Genomic DNA, 20,325 nt, shown 5'->3' with positions numbered 1-20,325 from the left:
GCCCATGTACCGCATAATTTTCTGCTTTAAATTTGACCTGGCGACGGCTATCGGAATCTTGTTGTCTCGTTGGCTGTTTGCTGTACTAGCCTTGATCGGTCTGGTGGGGGCACAAACTTTTAAACACCTTGATAATGAGCTGTTCGGAGGAGGATATAGTCCCTCAATTGTGACTCGCCTCTATTCTGAAAAAGCAATCGCACTATTGGGGATGTGAAATGCAGTACAGACAGTGTTGCTTTTAATAAGAAATTTCATAACATAACTCCAAGGTCATGCTGTATTTTATTCATATTTATTTATTTATTTATTTTTGTCATTTTTTTTAGGAATAATTGTGAAAAGCTCGATGGTTAACGTTTCCACCCTGTTGGAAAGGCGAAACCAATTGGAAACTATAAAGAGGGGTTCTTTTGTATAGACGGCGGAAACGACACGAGTTCGGCTTAGGGAATTACGTTCACCTTTTTGGCCAAAGTCTGTGTTTAATTCTTTAAAAAAAAAAAAAGCAATACACCTTAGAGATAAATGAACATCACGAATAATGCAGCTTTTTGGCTTTGTTTTTCAGTGTGCCGTGTTGTCCTCGTGGCACTAGCCCAGAATCTTCTCCATACTCCTTCCCCTAGAAACATAGCAGTCTATGGTTGGTTCTTTGCAGTGTGGGTCAAAGAGGACTTCCTGTGATATCAGGCAACGTCGAGTGATTAAAAGAAAACCAGACACTTGAGCGATGTCTGGCTTGCAAGAACTTCCTCTTAATTTATGTTTTGCTTCTCGTGTCTTCCTGTTTAGGTCCGGTGGACCAAGACAGCGGGCAGCGCTTCAGACAAATTCCAAGACACGCCGATCTTCAATGAAACTCTACGCATCGACAACATCCAGAGGGTGCAGGGAGGCCGCTACTACTGCAAGGCCGAGAACGGGGTTGGGGTGGCTGCCATCAAGTCCATCCGGGTAGATGTGCAATGTAAGTGCTAGGACCACGATCCCTCCACTTCCCATCATTCCATCCGTCTCCAGGGAAGAGAGCGAACTGTGGAGGTTCGAGTGCAGAATGAAATGGAATGAGCTCTCCAGGAGTATGTTTATCCTCGAGCGAGAGGAAGAAAGGGGCTGCGGGTAGTAGGTCAGGTTTTGCACTACGCAAGTAGGTCGAGGAGGTGTGATGAATTACATTACACTTCGTTTCGAGACTACGTGCACAGATGGCGTGAGAAATACTCCTGGAAAGTGAAGTGGGAGGATCCAGTGTGTCTGTGTTCGTGTCGGTTCAGGCAGACTTGCCCCGTTGTGTGTGTACGTACGTGTGGGGGCAATCTGCCGTGCTGCCCATCGTCTTCGACCTACTGTCCCACTGAGCCAGGGGTCAGGTCAGAGATCACAGCCACTACATGCACAACCACAGGTCGTAGGAATCAACATTTATCAGTCACATTTAGTGTACTTCCTGTAAAAACTGCACACACGGACAGAACCTAAAAAAGGACCTTAAGTTTATATTGAAATGTTTGTGTGTTTAGTGATTCTGGTGCTAATTTGTTGGAAGGTGCTGTATTCCTGTGTGAAGTTAGCGCTTGTCTGCCGCACTGACTTCACAGGCGGGCGTTGCTAGCGCAGTTACGATGGCGTTACGGCAGAGACGTGCCTCGACTAGTTAGCGATCTACAAGATGACGAACGTGATGGCATTCACGGAGGTATTAGCGTGAAAAAATCGACGCTTTGGAAGCTGATCAGTTTGAGCAGAGGACCGATGGGGGCGGTGGGAGAGCTGGACAGACTGAAGTCCTGCTGCATGGATCTCTTTAGATGGAGATGAAGCAAAGGCTAATTCCCACTGGCACCGTTAACATCGTTGGTAACGTAGGAAACCGTTAACCGCTGTGCAAATGGACCAAACGACCCGAAGTCGACTCTCCGAAGTCAAGTTGAGAAATTTGTCTTTCAATCGAGTCAGTGTTTATCTTCAACTCCTCCAGATTAATACCGGTATGAACAATGTGATCGGAGACAGACGCGAGCGTATTCTTTCCATGCTCCGGGATCCTCCCGATGGCAGACGTGTGTGCACAGATGGCAGCGCAATCAAGAGATTGAGGGAATGTGACAGGGACTACCATCACTTTTTAGTTTCGCATTACAGGGAGCCCTTCCCCACTCTGTCCTGCCCCGCGGGGTTCCCCGGGGGCACAGGGTAATTGCGGTGCAGATAAACAGGAGCACGCTGACAGCAGCTCTGAGAGTAAACACTCCTGACATGTAATGCTTGTTTAATTTTACCCCGCCGGCTCCCCTCAGTTTCCCCGGGTGACTCTGGCACCACGGCACCGGCAATTAGAGTCAGCCAGGGCAAAGCACAGCTTTCCTCCACGGCGCACACACACACACACCATGTCCTGCTTTAGTCTCTTGTTCTACCAAGCCCTGTTATTGGGTAAGACACAAAGAGAGGTGGAAAATGAGGGGAAGAAAGAGGCAGGCAACCAGCAAGGTTTTCTAAATTAATTAGCATGCCTATGAACATCGAAACCAGCACCAAACCGGCACAAACCAGTTAGAGTTCTGATCTAAATGCATTTTTACTGAGCAAAGTACAAGGACCGTTGAGAATAGGAAGCTGGAACTGCATTTAAAATATATATATATATATATATATATATATAAAATATATTTTTACCCAAACATCCAATCACTAAAAGTTCCAAATAGTCCTTCCTTTTTTTTTCTCCATTCATAACTACTTTAACCTGGTCAGTGTCATGCTGGATGAATGTCTGGCGGGCAAAAAAATAAAAAAAAATGGCTGAGGATTTATTTCCCAGCAGGCATAGCCGTAGACCGAGAGAGACACAGAGACATGAGAAGAAATACAAGAACAAGACCGAGAAGCACATCAATAAAACCGCATGAACTATAAGTAGGGAGCATTTTGTAGAAACTTGCTCCATCAGGAGGTGCTCAGTTTTCTTCCTTTTGTTGTAGTTGAACGCGAGAACAGAGTCGATTTGACCTGAGAACCGTTTCTCCTCTCTGAGAACGCTCTGTGTGATAGTAGAGTAGATTAATAAGAGCTGCAAGAGGGAGGGAAAAAAAAAACAAAAAAACCCCGTGACCCTCCTGTCTTTCAGGCGTTCATGCTGTCCGTATCGTCATGTCCGTGTATTTGTCTGCCTTCATCTTCTCTCTTTTCCTGTCACTGAAGGAGACGGTTGTTTTTGATGCGATCTGCTGGCGGGAGGATTGACGTGACTGGTTCTGTTTGTTTTACTTAAATTTGCAACTTTCATGGGGACAGACAGCCTCGGTTAACATCAAAACCTGCCGAGAATTATAATGAGAGATGGAGTCTAGGGAGAGAGAGAGAGAGAGAGAGAGTGAGCAGAGAAGTATTTTAAAGTGGAATGACATCAATGTGAAAATCCTGTAAACACCACGCTTTTGATCAAAACACATCTGACAACTCATTACCCTCCCAAATTTCCTCACATTTCCTCAGCCAGCACACACAAACAGCATTTAACTCATTTTGTCATCCATAATCCTTCAGCACTTCTACGTTTTTACACACACCGTCCTAAATCATCAATAGACATGTACAGGGAGTCGATTTGGTTGTGTGTGGGAACAGGCCTGACTTTGATCCAGGCACTCTGGCCAGTGAGACAGTAGGTGACTGAGTGGTGGAGATGCAGCATGCCTCTACAATAGGGATGGACTTGGTTCAGAAACCTCCAATGCACCCTCTGACCCACAATCCCACGTTCCCTGCTCTGTTGTTCACACTGTACTCCGAGCCAACCACACTCAGGTAAGGGTGCTTTTCTCTACTGTTGAGGATAACGGAAGTGCAGCCGGATCGTTGACAATTTATTATTTTAAGGATGTATTTCCAGTTTCTGCTTGGGTTGAGCAATGTATTAGGGAGCAAGTCACTGTGCAGAAGTATTCACCTCCCTTGAACTACAGCATGAATCTGAAATGGACTTAATTGGGTATCGGTTATGAATCTATAAAAAACATTTCATGGATGACTTCCTCTAGTGCCATATTTTCCCATTATTATTAATGTATTGAACGTCACTTTGTGGAATGTTCACAGCTTTGGATTTATTATTATTATTTTTTAGCCCATACCTTTTGTCCTGGGCTTGGTTTGATAGCTGAATGGTTTTTGTTTTTCTGTAACAAACTCTGGCGTCTTTCAGGAACAGGTGCATTAACTCTGAGGTCACATGACACTTGAATCGCACACAAGTAAACTCCATTCAATGCTGTTGGTTGCAACATCAATGTTTTAGGGGGGGTGGGGGGGGTGAATACTTATGCAATCACGTCTTTTTATTTATTTTTTTAATTGTAAATTATTACCAGCAATAAAGAATGACCTCAGTAGTACTGGAGACTTTGTCCAAGTCCAAACATTAAATGAGGTGTTTACTTATTACACAAATTGTATACATTCATTGGCCACATAATTTAGACACCTTAGCCCCTCTGTTAATTTGCTGAATTTTTCATCCACCTCTGCTCCTCTCCATCAGTGGAAATAGACCACAATAGAACCTCCAGATATAATTTGAGTGATGGATCATTCTACCTAGCGTTTGTACATACAGTATAAAGTCTTCGTATGTCCAGTGTGAGTATTATGTGTAGTGGTATACAATGTAACCCTTAACCAAAATTTCTTAAATGTTTGAAATTTGAAATAGTGCATGTAGCCCTTGAAGGTGTGCTCTTTTCTTCAGTGATTTGTTCTTTATCTTTTTTTGCAGAACTTGAAGGGTCTTTTGATCTATAAAATCATACGTAATAGAAGCGGTATTTCTGGCACATAGCGTGCCATTTAAAAAAAAAAAAATTTAAAAAAAAAATTTTTTAAAAAAGGGATGAAATTTCAACGCAAATAAAATGAAAACCCTAGTCAGATACGTTCGACGAATTCTATTGAAGTCGAATGACATACGTAACTTCTGAACTGTTCGTACTGCGACTTGGTTGGGCGGTAACGGGAATACATAACGGCACCCGGCTTAATATCTGCTAGTCTGATATCTGATGCATATTTATGTATCAGGATCATGCATGGGCTACCAGAGTGTGTGCTCCCTTACAATATTGGATGCAGCTTGTTCGCTGAGTGTCTGCATATTTTAATCCTAATGACATTACAGGTGGCGATAAGCAGCATGCAATTTTAATAAGCCCACTCAGGGCAAAGACGTGTATCTTGGTGAGAGATTCGGATGCATCACAGGAGAAGTAGTGGAAGGTAAACACGGTGTAGAAAGCTGTCGGGTAAAACGAATTCAAACAATGCGACGGGTAATCTGTACGAGACTGCGTTCCACGGACGGTCGAAACGTCTCCCGTCGGTATCCATAGACTGTCCAGTGTTACGGTATACCTTATTCATAGTGTATCTTTGAACATCATGTCTTACAGCATAAACCGTGCAATCGTCTCATTGAACGACTGAACCGACATCCACATGATGACGTCGTTAACAGCCGAGGCAACCGTTGACGACACGAGAGCTCGATTGGCTATGTTTGGTGTGCTGGAAGCAATAGTTATGGATAATACCTGCCAGGTTTTTAGTGAGAGATTTAATGTATTTTTGTTGTTGTTGTTGTTTTTGCAAACCGAACGCTTGATTGTTTGTATTTGGTCAACGAGAATCAATAAGCTAATGGGCGCCAATTATTCAGTGAAGTATGGAAGCATGCGTTGCATTTTAATACCGCCTCCTATAGCCTGGCTTCTCCAGCATGAGAGGTTGAAAGGACATTACACACAAGGACTTTCTTAAGATGGAAAAGCGCCAGTGGTTTATGCCCAAGTCTCACCTTTGCTTCGGTGGATGATCTCACCTGGATACTGTAGACTTGTATGTAAGAACAGCTGCTGTAATCATAAAGACTTGTCTGTGCTCATCCCATGACTCGTAATATACTCGTAGTGAATATCCTTTCAACACACTTATTGCTGTTTGACTGTACTTTACACCTGATTTGTACCCCATTTAGAGTCTCTCATTGTTTCTTCCTCGCCACTGTAGCATCTGTCTTGTTCGTTAAGGATCTACACGTACAGTACGTCCGGATTCCTACAAAGCTGCTTTTTGCGACGCTGTCCGTCATAAAAATAAATCGACGAGCTTCTCGTGTGCTGCAAGATAAGAGTACATATAGATTCGTGTAGCCAGATCACTGATAGGGACTGGGTTGCACAGAAAGCAGCACCATGACTCGCATACCAGATAGAGTATTTGTATTTGTGTCCCTTTTTTTTTTTTTTTTTTGGTCCTGGTGGCCGAGATCAAATATATTTATCCTTTGTAAATGATCTGCAGAATAGAGGACATTTTCGAACACATCAGGATCATCTCCACACAGAGAAGGCCACTGAAGTCCATTGATTAGCAGCAGCCTTTGTACACTCATTCAGCTACCGACAAGGACGTATTTACCCTTTTATTTTCTCAGGGACTATATGTGCAGCTTTCAAGGAAACACTAGAGTAGACGGAGCCTTAAAAGGTGGGATGTTCTCGTGTTGGCAGCAACACTGAGAATACGTCAGTATGTAACCGAGGTGGATCCTATCAAGACTTAATGAGACCGAATTCATCCCGGACACAGTGTATCCAGACCATACTGGATTCTTCTCAGCTGCGTTTCTGTACACGATACCGTCCGGAGAAATCCGTCTCCGCAGCTCATCGTTACTAGTTATGAGTAGGTAAATTTGCATTTATGGGCATTTTTCGAAAAAGTTTTGAGAGCGATATTAACTGTATAATGTTAACAAATGGAATTAGCCTAGTTCGAGAACTAGCTACCAAGTTAGGTTCATTTAGCTTGACAATTAATTGGCTCAAAGCCCTTCCTCTCTGTTTACATGATGGCTCTGTGGTGTCTACTCAAGTTTCGGAAAGTGGTTTGTAATGCACAGCCCACACTTGTAACAAATTTACATATCTGCTCCACCTTTCAGGGGAATTTAACACCACCACCACGTTATACATGAGGATCTTTTAATATTGTTAATAACTTGTTAGCAGTGCTCAAAACCGCATAATAAAGTAGTCTATATATCAAAAATTTTCTGGAATTATAATACAGCAAGCAAATATAAACATGTATGTAGGCTGTATAGTTAACCCATATTAAATATATTGTTCTACTTCCACGATACGTCGTCCATGGTCGCGCGACAAGATACGGCTTGTTTCGGTCTCGCTCAGGACCTCGCGGTCAGGGTCTTCTCCAGGCCAAGGTTTCTTCACCAGCCAGTGAGCCCGAAATCCTTTTTATACAGTGTTTAATACCGGTATGGAATGATTGGACCGGCTGTAGTTACAAACTCGTTCACTTTAAAATGTGATGTGAGACGGTGGGAGAGTAAACACCCAGTGTATAACGAGTGTAAAATGAGTACCATGGCATAGAAACACTTTGGAATGTAATAACGGGTTGCGCGATCAGGACATCTTTGTAGATTAGGATGTTAAATAAAGCGTACCACATATAGGACGTTTGGTTTAGGATTTAGGACGTGCCTCTGACGGGCCGTTGGGATTTGAAACACAAAATGAACGAGATTTTGACTCGGCTTTCAGATTATGAGGAGCTTCTGCTTCGCTTTTAAGAATTGGAAAGTCTACTGAAGTCTTTTGGGGGTGCATAGAGTTTAAATCTGGAGTGAGAGGCAGACATCCATTTTTAATGTTTATTAATAATATTAACAAGGCTTTAGCTGTGGGAGATGAATTATATGTTGCTGAGAGGGTTTAGGCTTGGCATGCGCGTGCAGGTTAGTTTAATGGTGCTGGTGAGGGAAGCTGAGTCGGAGAGGAGAGGTGAGGGCGTCTCAAAGGACATGGCGCCCCACCAATGGCCACAATGAGCCCCTTGTGCTGGGCACGGAGCAGACGCACTGGGGGAGAATGAGAATGAGCTGGAGATCAGTCGGAGATCGGTCAGGAGCTTTACAAGAGCACACGATATTAGAACCTTGTTCTATTAGAATTGGCAGACCCAAAACCATGAAAGCTTTGTTGAATGTGTGTGTTCTCTCATGTATTTCAGCCATTAAAGTCTGAAACGACTCATTTAGTGCTGAAGAATGTTGGAGGAGAGCAAGGCAGTGTAGGGAAGAAAAAAAAAAACATTGATTACATGCCGATCAAAAGGGAGAAAAAAAAAAGAGAGAGGGTGGTGAGTGTCTGTGGATTTAGTAATAATTAGCGGAAAGAGAGGAGGCACGGCAGACTGTGTGTCTGGCTATCCAGATGTTCTAACAATTTCGGATTATATCCTCAGCAAAAAAAAAAAAAAAAGAAACGTCCCTTTTTTGTTCCCCCCAAGATAATTTTGTAAAATCCAAATAAGCTTTACAGATCTTTATTGGAAATGGTTTACACGTAGTTTTTCATGCTTGTTCAATGAACCATAAATGATTATCGCGCATGCACTTGAGGAACAGTCTTTAAGATACGAACAGTTTACAGGCGGAAGGCGATTACGGTCACAGGTGCAATAAGTTAGGACACTAAAGAGACCTTTCTACTCACTCTGAAAAACACCAGAAGAAAGACGCCTAGGGTTCCTGCTCACCTGCGTGAACATGCCGTCGTCCTGCTGCAGGGAGGCATGAGGACTGCAGATGTGTCCCGAGCAATAAACTGTAATGTCTGTCATGTAAGACGTCTAAGACGGGGCTACAGGAAGGACAGCTGATCGTCCCTGCACTGGAAAATTACACGTGACCCATGTAAACGTGAGCGAGAACGTGCAAATGCCTTAGTGGAGGAGCGGAGAAACATCTCACAGCAAGAACTGATAAATCTGGTGCAGTCCATGAGGATGAGATGCACTGTAGTACTTACAGCACCTGGAGGACACCACATACTGACTGTTTCTTTTAATATTGCCCCCCCCCCCCCCTTTGATCAGGGAATCGTTATTCCATTTCTGTTCCTCAAACGTCTGTGAAACTTGTTCAGATTATGTCTCGTTTTATTTAAAAAAATTTTTTTTTTAATGTTAATCAAATATTTACGCACGTTAGGAAATTTGCTGGATATGAAAGCAGTTGAACGTGTGAGGACGTTTCCTTTGGTGCCGAGTATATGTACAAGCTGATACTCTAAAACCTACCGCACTGTGACTTACTGATTATTTATGGCGCATGAATCTTGTTGCACTGTTGAATCTCTCTAATCTAATTTATACCCGTTTGCTACTTTCATCGCTCCAAATTGCGCCACTAAATCAATCAACTTAACTTCGGCGGCGACTCGAAAGAGACCCTGTTTTCCGTTGACTATGTGTTTACATATTCGTTCGTGAAGAGAAATTTTAACGCTTATTCAAGGCGTGCATTTTTAAATAAGCGTAATTGTAGAGTTTTTGTGGGGTCTTATCGGCTTCCTGCCCCTGCAATGCTGTAGCCGTCGTGTCCTGCAGAATTATTGGCACCCTTCATGAAAATGAGTGTATCAAATAAACCTTCCTCTCAAATGTTTCTATCTAACCTATCTATCTTAGGTCTACGCAAAACATTTTAAAATGATGTGTTTCCTCTCAAGACACTCCTAAGTAATGTCTTGTGTACCAAGCAACCATGTCAAAGTCACTGAGATCAGATTTTTCTTTCCTTCGGATATTTGATATGAACATTAACTGAAGTTCCTGACCTGCATTTGCATAAGTTTATGCGCTGCTGCTACATCGGATAATCGCATGATCGTACAGATGTTGGGGGCACGGTGGTGGTACAGAAAATGGCTGGATGGCTATACAGATGTTTTCCTTAATGTGCCATTAATTCTAGAGGGCACTTTAAATCATTTGTGTGGAATCAGCCATGAGTTTCACATTGCCTGTTACGGGTTGGGGGGGAGGAATTATTGTTAGTGATACAGCCTCAAGTTCCTGGTGGTAAGTGGTGGCCTCGTTTTTTTTTTTAAACTGATGTCACCCAAAGGCACGACCCAGACTTCTCCTTGTCTCCTTCCTTTCATCCTCACAGCTCTTCTCCTGTGGAGCTTCCAGACGCCGCTTCCTGCCTGGGCCACAGCTCGGGCTGCAGGATGAAAGGGAATGTTTTACACCATATGAAAATTTCATATGCTTCTAATAAATATCTCTAGGCTTCGCAGCAGAACAAAGCCTCGTTAAAACTGACGGCCGGCTTTTCTGTGGAACTCGCAGCCGCTCGATACAGATTGTTAGCACAGATAACCATATTGGTTATCATAATATTCGTGTATTTTTATTTTTTTTCCCCGGTTGTGTGTGTAAATGGTTCTCTGGCACATGTACGTATAGTGGTCTACGTATGTATGTATGTGTGTATTTATTTGGCCTGATAATAGGCTTGCTTCTTAATTCCATACTCTCCGAATGTCTGTCGGTGTTTTCTTTTTCGCTGCAAAGACAGTCTTGTGGATGTGCGCCTGAGAGCAGTTTGAATGAATCAGTATCTCTCATTCATTACTCCATTGTTTCTATGTTTCTGTGTAGGTTAAGCCTCAATTAAATTAAAGGCCATTTCATAAATGTTGCTTTCTCTCATTTTCCCTTTGTCCTCGCTTCACCATCTCTCTCTCTGTCAGAGATAACAGTATGTTCTACAACCTTGTGCACTTCTGGCATTTATAAGCATGCCGTTTTGAACCCTGTGCTTGTCAACTAGTGTAATTGTTGGAAAGGAAATAGCAATTATCAGGATGTGAAAAGGAAAACTAGCCATCTCTAATACAAGCTCCCGTTTCTAACCTGCTCTGTGTATACTATAACTCAGATTTTACATGATATTTCTCCCCCCCGCCCCCAACAACACTTTTTTTTTTTTTTTTCTTTCTTCTTTTCTATAGCAAGTGCAGGAAAAGGTGCAACATCTAACACGTATGATAAGGGTCTCGGGTGTCAGAACTTAGTAACGGTTCAGAAGATTCTTTGCTTTCTGGTTACTTGCTAACATGACAAGCTGCATTTTTATTTCTTTATATTTTTGCGTTGTCATGAACTAAGATGGAAAAACTAGAAGCCGGTAAGCGAACGCTTGCGTATAGCTGCTATAAAGTAAGCGATAACAGGACCCAACTCGTCTCGCGAACGTCCCGTAACGTTTAAAAGTACTTTTAAACAGTCCATAACGTGATGTTTTGTTCATTGATGAATTAAAATCACTCTGGTATACGAGGAATAAGGCTGTATCGCACCCCCCTGGTGTTGATTACGGTCTGCTATGTGTTATTCATGCGTTATACGTATTATTTACTCAGCAGGGAACAGAGCTTTCATTAGCAATGTGCCATTTTAATCGATGTTAATTCGTTTTAAAACTCATTTTAAGGCATGATGCAATCAAAGCTGAAATTTAAGCCATTTTATGGAGCCAGTACTAACTCTGTTGCAGAGTTGGGATTTTAAACTTACACAGAACTTTAACCTCTGAGCTACATTTACATTTATATTTATTCATTTATTCACTTTTATGCAAGCAGGGTACAATCTAAGCGTGCGGCTGAGCAGTTGAGGGTTAAGGGCCATGCTTAAGGTCTTAGGACAGTCCTAGGATTCCTAATTATTATTAATAACTCAAATAACATTATTCCGATCACTTGCGTAGAACCTAACTGCTGAGACGCCATTGAAAATGATGATGATGTTGATAGGATTGGATGTCTAAAGAATGTTGTGTCACACAGGAAGCTTAATATATTTTTATCTTATGCTCATATGATAGAAAATGAATTATCTGAGGTGATGATTCAGGTCACGCACGGAATCTGCTTCTCAATTATTACATTAAATAAAATATATCACTATGATGATGATGAAGATGATATCACTATGAATATCCATTCGTTAATCCGTCTTCAGTTATTGCTTTATCCTAGTCAGGGTCTTGTTGGATCTGGAGCCTATCCCGGGAACCCTGGGCGTGATATGTAGAATGCATTCTGTGTGGGACACCAGTCCATTGCAGGGCATGATAGACATTGACAGCTAGGGGCAGTTTAATGTAGAAGTTGGAAAGTAACCTGATCTCAGGATCGAATGGGGACTCTGGAGGTGAGGCGATGGTACTACTGTACCCACTGTGCCTCCTACTATGAATATGTACTACAAAAAGAACTCTCTTAGGATGCAAAATACTTACTCTTAAGAACTATGCTGTTCCCTACTGGAGATCACCTATGGATAAATCGCCATTTATGCGTCCTACACAAGCTAGGGAGGTGTCTGCTGTGTCAGTTGTTTAAATTAGGTTTATCATAAGTTTTTTTTTTTTGAGAAACGTGATATTTTTATGTGAACCCTTCGACCACACATATTCCGTTTTTATTGTCCTGTGTTCAGCTACAGTATTTTGTTCCATGCGCCACCTGGTGGTTGTGTGAGTTATCCTGGGAACAGGTGCCCTGCCCGGTGTCGCTGGAGTTGTCGCCGGAGAGCAGTCCATGCGGTCTGCAAACAGTCCTGTGTTCTGGTCCACTTTGACAGTGTTGGAATGGCCAGTTATGTCAACCATGAGGTCAGAACGAGGGGAACACCTCTCTTCAACTTGCACAGTAGTAGTAGGGGTAGTGTCGTGGACGAAGGCGTGTACAAAGTGGTGGTGTCTACACCTCAGATCTTGGAGAGGTTTGGCCAGGCATATGTGGACCTCTTCATCAGTTAACCTCTTCGTGGCTGGTTTCAGTTCTCCCCGACAGATCCGGACGGATGCTTTGGCCCGCAACTGGCCTCACTACCTCGACATACTCTGGCCCACAACTGGCCTCTACGTTTAATATTCCCACTCTGTGCAGAAGTTTGCAACTAGGCCACAGAGCCTCATTTGTGGCTTTGAGATGGTTGGCAAGATGTTGGTTTCCACCAACCACTGCTCAACTGTAAGATTAGACATCCTCGACCAGGTCATCTGTGTCTGAGGGTCGAGGACCGCGATTGAGCAATCGAGGAAACACTTCTGAATGCAAGAGCTCTAGCACATGGCCCATTGTCCTGCAAATGGTGTTTAACTTATTGGCTGGAACCTGTGAATTGTCAAGTTCCTCAGATCTTGACATTTCAGCAAGGCTCCATTTGAAGGTGTATGTGGCAGCTATCGCAGCACACCTCAGCATTGTAGATGGTGTCTCTCTGAGGTCCCACAGACTTATTACTGCCTTCCTAAAGGGGACAAGCTGCCTCCATCCTTAAACGTTGTCGTTTTGAGCCTGAAATCTACTTGAAGTGTTTTTTAAATCTGCATTCCTGCTAGCAATAACTTCAACTAAGAGACTCAGGGAGTTGTATGCTCAAGGTGATCAGCGTCCCTTGTATCCCGTGAGTTTTTTGTCGTGCTTTTTCATGCTGCCATGCCGTGATTCATGCCGTGGCACGTTTTTACTTTTTCCAGAACTATACATTCCCAGGGAAATGTAAATAAATAAGGAAATCTCTTTCTTTTTAGAACTTACCAGCTGGAGTGTAACTGTTTTATTATAAGATAGGAAGATGGTATCTTTGACTGAATGAAATGTACGTAAATATGTGTAATGTTTTATTCAATTATCTTTAATTGAATTAACCACTCTTTACATCTGTGGCGAGCAGAAAAGCATCCCACGTTGAAGCTTGAGGTGGATGAGCTACAACAGCAGCAGATCACACCGGGGTCCACTCCTGGCAGACAAGAACAGGAATCTGAGGCTATAGTGGGCATCGGCTCGCCAAAACTGGATGGCTGAAGATTGGGAAAAGTCCAGGCAATGGTTTTTTTTTCTCTTTTTTTTTTTTTTTCTTTCTCCAGTCTTCAATGCTTTTCAGATGCTTTTCTCCTCACCACAGTTGTAAAGAATGGTTATTTCAGTTACCGTAGCCTTCCTGTCAAACCAGCCTGGCCATTCTCCCATCAACGTGGCATTTCTGCCTGCAGAACTGCCTCTCGCTGGATGTTTTTTGCTTTTCGCACCATTTTGCATGCATTCTAGAGACTGGTGTGTGTGTGAAAATCCCAGGAGATCAGCAGCTTCTGAAATATTTAGACCAGCCCGTCTGCCACCAACGACCATGCCACAGTCACAGCGATTCCATTTTATCTCCATTTTAATGTTTGATTCGATCATTACGTGTAGCTCTTGACCTGGATCTGCATGATTTTGTGGGGTTGGATCCTGATTGGATAACTGCACGGATATACAGGGATACATGTATTTCCCTCCAGCTTCCATCCGTTCTAAAGCTGAAAGATTAATCTGGAATGAGCTTTTTTCATCACATAAAGGCTAATTAGCACTGTGCTCATGTGAGACCCACAGTGCCAAGAGAAGTGACCTTGGAGTTATTTCGAGAAGAACTCTCCACAAAGGAGCCAGATACCCGAGACACTGTCCCTTCTAAGTGCCGTGCTTCATGGGAGCACGATGCGTCATTTCAGTTTAGTGCTCCTGCAAGAATAGAGCTCTCATTTCTCAAGTGTGTTTGTGTGTGTGTGGATGTGGTTGCAAGTGTGGCAGCAGGTGATGTGTACCCAGAGCACATTTTTGACAATTTTAAGTAAACACTTATGTATCACTGGAGTCAGGCATGACTTGTCAACGTTGTTTGCTTGGCTCGCTGTCGCGCGCTACTAATTTTGGACGGCTTCTCGCTTTGAATATGCGATGGCTTCAAGTTTCGTGAAGACAAAAGCATGACTCGCTCATAAAAGTTAAATATACGTCTCAATTTCTTACCCCTCTGCTGCTCTATACGCGTTCTGTCGATGTTCCACAACGTTAGGTGTAACTATAAATGGATAAAAAGTACGTTTTAAGAAAAGTGCAGTAGTTTAAGAGGAATACGTCGCGACTGGTAAATCGTCAAGCTTTGGGGTGTTAACTGAACCATGTCTTTTGATTATTTTCTTGTAACACTACAACGTGTTTCATTCCTTACCTCGCGTTTCCTTTCGGTCGAAGATGCCGGCTCGCTAGAAGAATAACGCAGGCACTAATATTTCGGCGTGTTTTGTTTTCAGCACTTATAGAGAAGACGTTTCGCTTCATCTCCAGACCAAAGCGTACCGTCGTGCAACTTGAATAGGATGCAACGTGACAAGTTCAGTCACGTTAGTTGTTGCCTTGTCCTGGAATACGATACCTTTCGCACGTCGTGCCGTCGCATCCGAGTTCACGTGAAACGAAAGCCCGGTGGCTTTCAGGCGGATCGGATATCGGTTCCCTGTACCCCAGAGAAAAACAAACGAAAATCTGATTCTGACATTTCACACAGTGAGAAAAATATTTGGGATTTATCTTTATGTCTTCCGTGGCTTCTGCCAGCGTGGAGTTCTTCAGATATCAAATGTGAATGTAGATGTTTCTGGAAAAGATCACTCCCCAGAGTCTGACATTTATCCTGAAGACAGTCTTGAAGGCATTCTAGAGAAAGAGGATCGGTGTTTATTAATTGCCTTTGTCCAGCTTGTATAAGGGAAGTGTGAGGAATATATGCTAGCAGGGAAGCAAGTATTTCTGGGTAGTACATTCAATTGGGTTAACTTGTTCTAACTGGAGATTTTGTTGGGGTGGTGGTGGGAGGGGGTTTAGCAGTAGAGGACAATTCTGAGAGAATGATATTTCCTGCCTCGGCCTGCCGGCGTTCAGCTTGTGGTGGGAGTACGCTGCGTGTGTGCGTTTTGCTGCCTTTGAGAATTCATGCTTGCACTTGCTCGCACGGTCAGATAGAAAATAACCCACTGATGTGTAGATGAAAAGAAAACGGACAGTGACTCCGGTCGCGACAGAAGGTTTGCTGTAATGTCCGTTTGCACCCAGATGGAAATGGTATTTTTCCATACAGCTCCATCGATTAGAAGAGGTAGACTGCTGATTGGGCTAATGCTGGATTTCCGATACGTCCTGTGGAAGAAAGGGAAAACATTCCATTATTCTGACATGTAAGTGTTGACATGCTTATTAGGTAAACATTGTGGGTGCAGTTCTAGTTCTACTTAAAAATTGTTTATGCCTGGATAATCTTACCTGGGTGCCGGAGACTTGCACATCTTACCAACGGTTGCTGTAATCGTAAAGTCCTTCCTGTGCACATCCCAGGACTCATACTCATACCGAAAATCCTTTCCGTACACTTGGTACTATTTGTCTTTACTCTTCTACACCTGAATACTGTAATGCTTTAATATAGTGGGCACCAACCCTGTTCCTGGAGGTCTATCTTCCTGAAGACTTTAGCTCCAACCATAATGGTGCCCACCTGACCATCTAATCATTGCCGTAAGAAGCTCTTGATCAACTAAAACAGGTGTGTTAGTTTTTGGTTGGAGATGAAACCTTCAGGAAGGTAGACCTCGAAGAACCACCATGAAGAATGAAGAAGGTTTTTTTTTTTTTTTTTTTTTTTGAGTCTCAAGGTTTCTTCCACATGTCATCTCAAGGGGGGTTTCTGCTTGCCGCTTAACACAATGGCTTTCTCACGACGGTTGCAGTGGATCCGTGAACATTGGAGATGCTCGGAGAAGCAAGAAAGCCTACTCGACGGGACACCAGTCCATTGCAGCGCCCAAAAACCGAAATATAAAGACAAATCCTATCTTAAGAACATCTTCAATATGTTCTTGTTGCCAGTTGCCCCACTTCAGGTTTGATCAGAGACATCCGGACTAATAGAGGTCGACTTGAATGTCAGAAAATGCCAATAACAATTACTCCCATGTAATGCGAACGTAGCATAAAAGACAGACGTCACGGTTGCTAACCTGGTGACGACTAAACCGTTTGTATTCAATTTTATATTTGAGCTTGGCTATAAATAGCGTCTGACCAAAACATCAATGTATCAATATGCAGGGGGGGTATACTGTATAAGTGGGAGAATCAATGTGGCCATGGGTTAAGAGCTGATAAAAATCTGCCCACATGTCTTCACACTGGGCAAGGCTTTATCTGAAATGTGTTTTACCGTCTCCCCTGTAGGCCTCCCTTTCTCTCAGCGAAGGTTATTTAATGCAACGCGGCACAGAGTCGAGCTCAGCTTGACCTTTTTTGCTTTTGTTAAAAGGAAAGACATAAAAATTCCGGCTGGATGAATTTAACACCTTGCCAGCGGGGGCATGGGCTGGCTTTAGTTCTGTGTGTCACGTTTTTTTAAAAAGTGTTCTGTTCAAACACCTGGAAACAAAAAGGTCGAGGCTCGTCAGAAAAAGATACAGTCGCTCTGATTTTTGGCCATGAGCCGATAGGACTTTTTGAAAATAAAAAAATTCCCTTTTCATTTCCCCCCCGTTTTATTCAGTTGTGACTCACCTTATAATCCGTCTCCATTAAGTGACGTGTTCACAATAGCGTTATAGTAATGTTCACACTTTTAGCCATCACGTTTTCTACTTACATTTACACTAACAAATCACCTTAAGCGACAAGTGTACAATCGTTTTGTGTGGCCGTGACTACGTAGCTCTTATAAGGATATTTTAAGCTTTCATTTGTAGGTTTGAACAAAAATGATTTTTTTTTTTTTTAAATCACTGACTTGATGTTTCCTTTCACGCCAGTTGTCAGATATGAAGTGTGTGCTACGTTCACGATCGTATCAGATGTATGTTTACCGTGTTCGTTCATTCATTTTCAGTACATGCTTTATCCTGGTTAGGGTTGCTGTGGGTTAAGGGGCTAGTTTGAGTTTGGAAATTGTGGCAAACAAAGTCATTAGAAAATATTGTGGGCGTGTACTAACAAATACCGTTGTGATTTTCGCAGTAAATTTAGCAGTAAATACTTTGAACTAGTTACGTATGACGGGTTGTCCGATATCTCCAGTCTCTACTCTCACAGTTGATGGTTTCTACCCATTTTTGGTTTCTGTGCAAAAGAAAATGAAAGAAATTTCAGACAAATGTGCTTTTGGCATTATTACCAGTGCAAAGAAATCATACACAACTATAGAGTTTTATAGTAATTATTTCAATATGAAATGCGGACGTGACGATGCTGAGACAATGCGTAACATTTTATTATACTATTCATTCAATAATTCTGCCCAAAACAGGCTGCTACAAGTGTGAACGCCACCAAAAGTGAACGTGGCTTAAAATCTCTAATGAGCGTGTAAGTATAAAGAGAGAGCACATATGGCTAAAGTCTCCAAAGTGCATTTTAGAAAGGCTGTAGACCAGGGGTGTCCAATCTTATGCGAAAAGAGTTGGTCTGAGTGCAGGTTTTCATTCCAACCAAGCAGGAGCCACACCTGATTCCACCTGTTTAATCAATTGAGCTTGGCTTTCAATAGACTCAGGTGTGGCTTCTGATTGGTTGGAATGAAAACCTGCTCCCACACCGGCCCTTTTCTGGATAAGATTGGACACCACTGCTCTAAGCGAATACACTCAATTTTCCCTTCTATTTACACAACAACCCAAGAGCTTTGTTGCCCTGACACTTGCTCCTTATAAGAAGGCTTTTCTGGCCTTTCCACCACTATGGCACTTGACAGAAAGGTAATGGGAAACATAATTCTCTTGTTTTCCGTCGGACTCGGTGCAGTGGTAGGGCTATATTTTCCAGTTTACTTTTGGGAAACAGTGTCCTATAAACAGAACTTTGCCAATATATTTTAATCGTTCAGGTTTAAACCTTTTCCTCTGGTCATTTTCTCAGTATCGTTCGGCTGCGATGTGTACGCATCGTCTCGTTCTTGACCGGCGTGTTGTAGTTTATGTCATCATAATTCAATCATACTTTCTTAGACTAGATGTATTGTTGTTTTATTAACTCTCTGGTTGGTCCAGACATTCCTTAACTGGGTAATGATGTTGTGGTTGTTTTTTTTTTTTTCTTCTTCTTCTTTGCCAGAAATGTTTACAGTGCATGTTGTCAGGACTGGAATCTTGTGGGATGCAGCAAAAAAGTCTTTTTTTTTTTTTTTTTTTTTAATGTGAATGAATTTTATTTAATTGATATTATTTTTGTTAAATTTTGTGTCAAAACAAAACAGCTTTATAAGTTGCCGTGGGATGAGACGGCAACCCAAAAACAAAAAATCCCTTTGAGTTTAGGCCACACCCTCTTAGGATTTAAATCCAGATAGATGTACAGATATTTGGTGCTCTAAACAAATACAGATTTGTAGCTAGCAGCAGAAGCTAATTTTCTACTGTTTTCCTGAACGTCATGAAAGATTCATCCAAATTCCAAACTTACAAGCAATGGATTATTATTATTATATATATATTTTTTCAGTTTTATATAAACTAGCAAGAACGCCAACTCTGCGTGGTTGTCTCAGATGCCTCTTAACATTTCTTCTAACATTTTTAATTTTCTTTTTTGACCACATCTATAATACCCTAGGAGGTGTATTACACAATTTTTGCACTCGGAGAGAAAGAGTGTTATACCTTTTGAAGAATTAAGGTAGAAGTAAAAGAAAAAGAGACTGTAAGGGGGGGGAAATAAGGTTGAGAAGTTTATAAAGTAGTATATCATGTATACCCGGCTTGGAGCAAAGCCACTAGTAGTAAACGAGATCCTCGAGGATGACCAGCCGATAAAAACAGAAGGAGGATGGAAATAATGCTTAAAAGAATAGGATCATAACCAGTAGACATATCGAGATGTATCCAAAGTCTAGATTTGGATTCTCAGATTAACAAACTCTATACAATATATTCATATGTATAGACTGCACCTAACTACTAAATGCTTTAATTTTCTTGACTGTTTTGAATCAGTATGTAATTCTACATAATAGTGTATCAAATCATCACAAATCTGCCTGAAGGTTTGGTATGTTGTGCATTCTGAGATGCTTTTCTGCTCACCATGGATGGAAAGAGTGGTTATTTGTTTTGTTGACCAAATGTCGTATTATTAAAGTCTTTTTTTTAAACGTTGTTTTGGCAAAATATACATGTAAAAGATGTGTATATATAGATATATGTAAAAATCTGAGAATAAATCTGAAGGTTAAGAACTTTGTGAAGGCCCAACAGTGGATTTTTTTTGGCAGTCATGGTATTTGAACTCGCAATGTTCCAGCCACTAGAACAGAACTATTACCACTGGGTCTAGAGTCGAACGCGAATTCGGTTCATATCAGTTTGATCTAAACTGCTCTGAGTGGAATCAGATGTGTTAGGGCAGAGTAAAGCACTAAAGCGTGAGGAACTGAACCTGTGGAGAGTATCAGTAATGGGAAGCAGCGCTACCTTTTATCAGAACAGCTTCGGTCTATGCCGCAATGTTGTTATGCATATTTTGAGCAATGCCTTATGGGAAATTGAACAGTTCCTCAGGAAAAAAAAGAGACTGTTAAACATCT

At 42.1% G+C, this 20,325-nt stretch overlaps 1 protein-coding gene across 1 annotated transcript in view; it reads left to right on the top strand.

Annotated features, from left to right (window-relative positions):
• The window catches only part of LOC128605214 (MAM domain-containing glycosylphosphatidylinositol anchor protein 1), a 192,346-nt gene that overhangs the window by 68,763 nt on the left and 103,258 nt on the right, over nucleotides 1-20,325 (top strand). The window contains exon 4 of the mRNA XM_053620427.1: nucleotides 796-970. Within this exon, the coding sequence (XP_053476402.1) occupies nucleotides 796-970 (175 nt within the window). The remainder of the gene's footprint in view (nucleotides 1-795; nucleotides 971-20,325) is intronic.

The sequence above is a fragment of the Ictalurus furcatus genome, chromosome 3 (assembly GCF_023375685.1).
Source record: "Ictalurus furcatus strain D&B chromosome 3, Billie_1.0, whole genome shotgun sequence".
NCBI lineage: Eukaryota > Metazoa > Chordata > Actinopteri > Siluriformes > Ictaluridae > Ictalurus > Ictalurus furcatus.
Note: the sequence above shows the minus strand (reverse complement) of the source record. Positions and strands in the feature narration are given on the sequence as shown.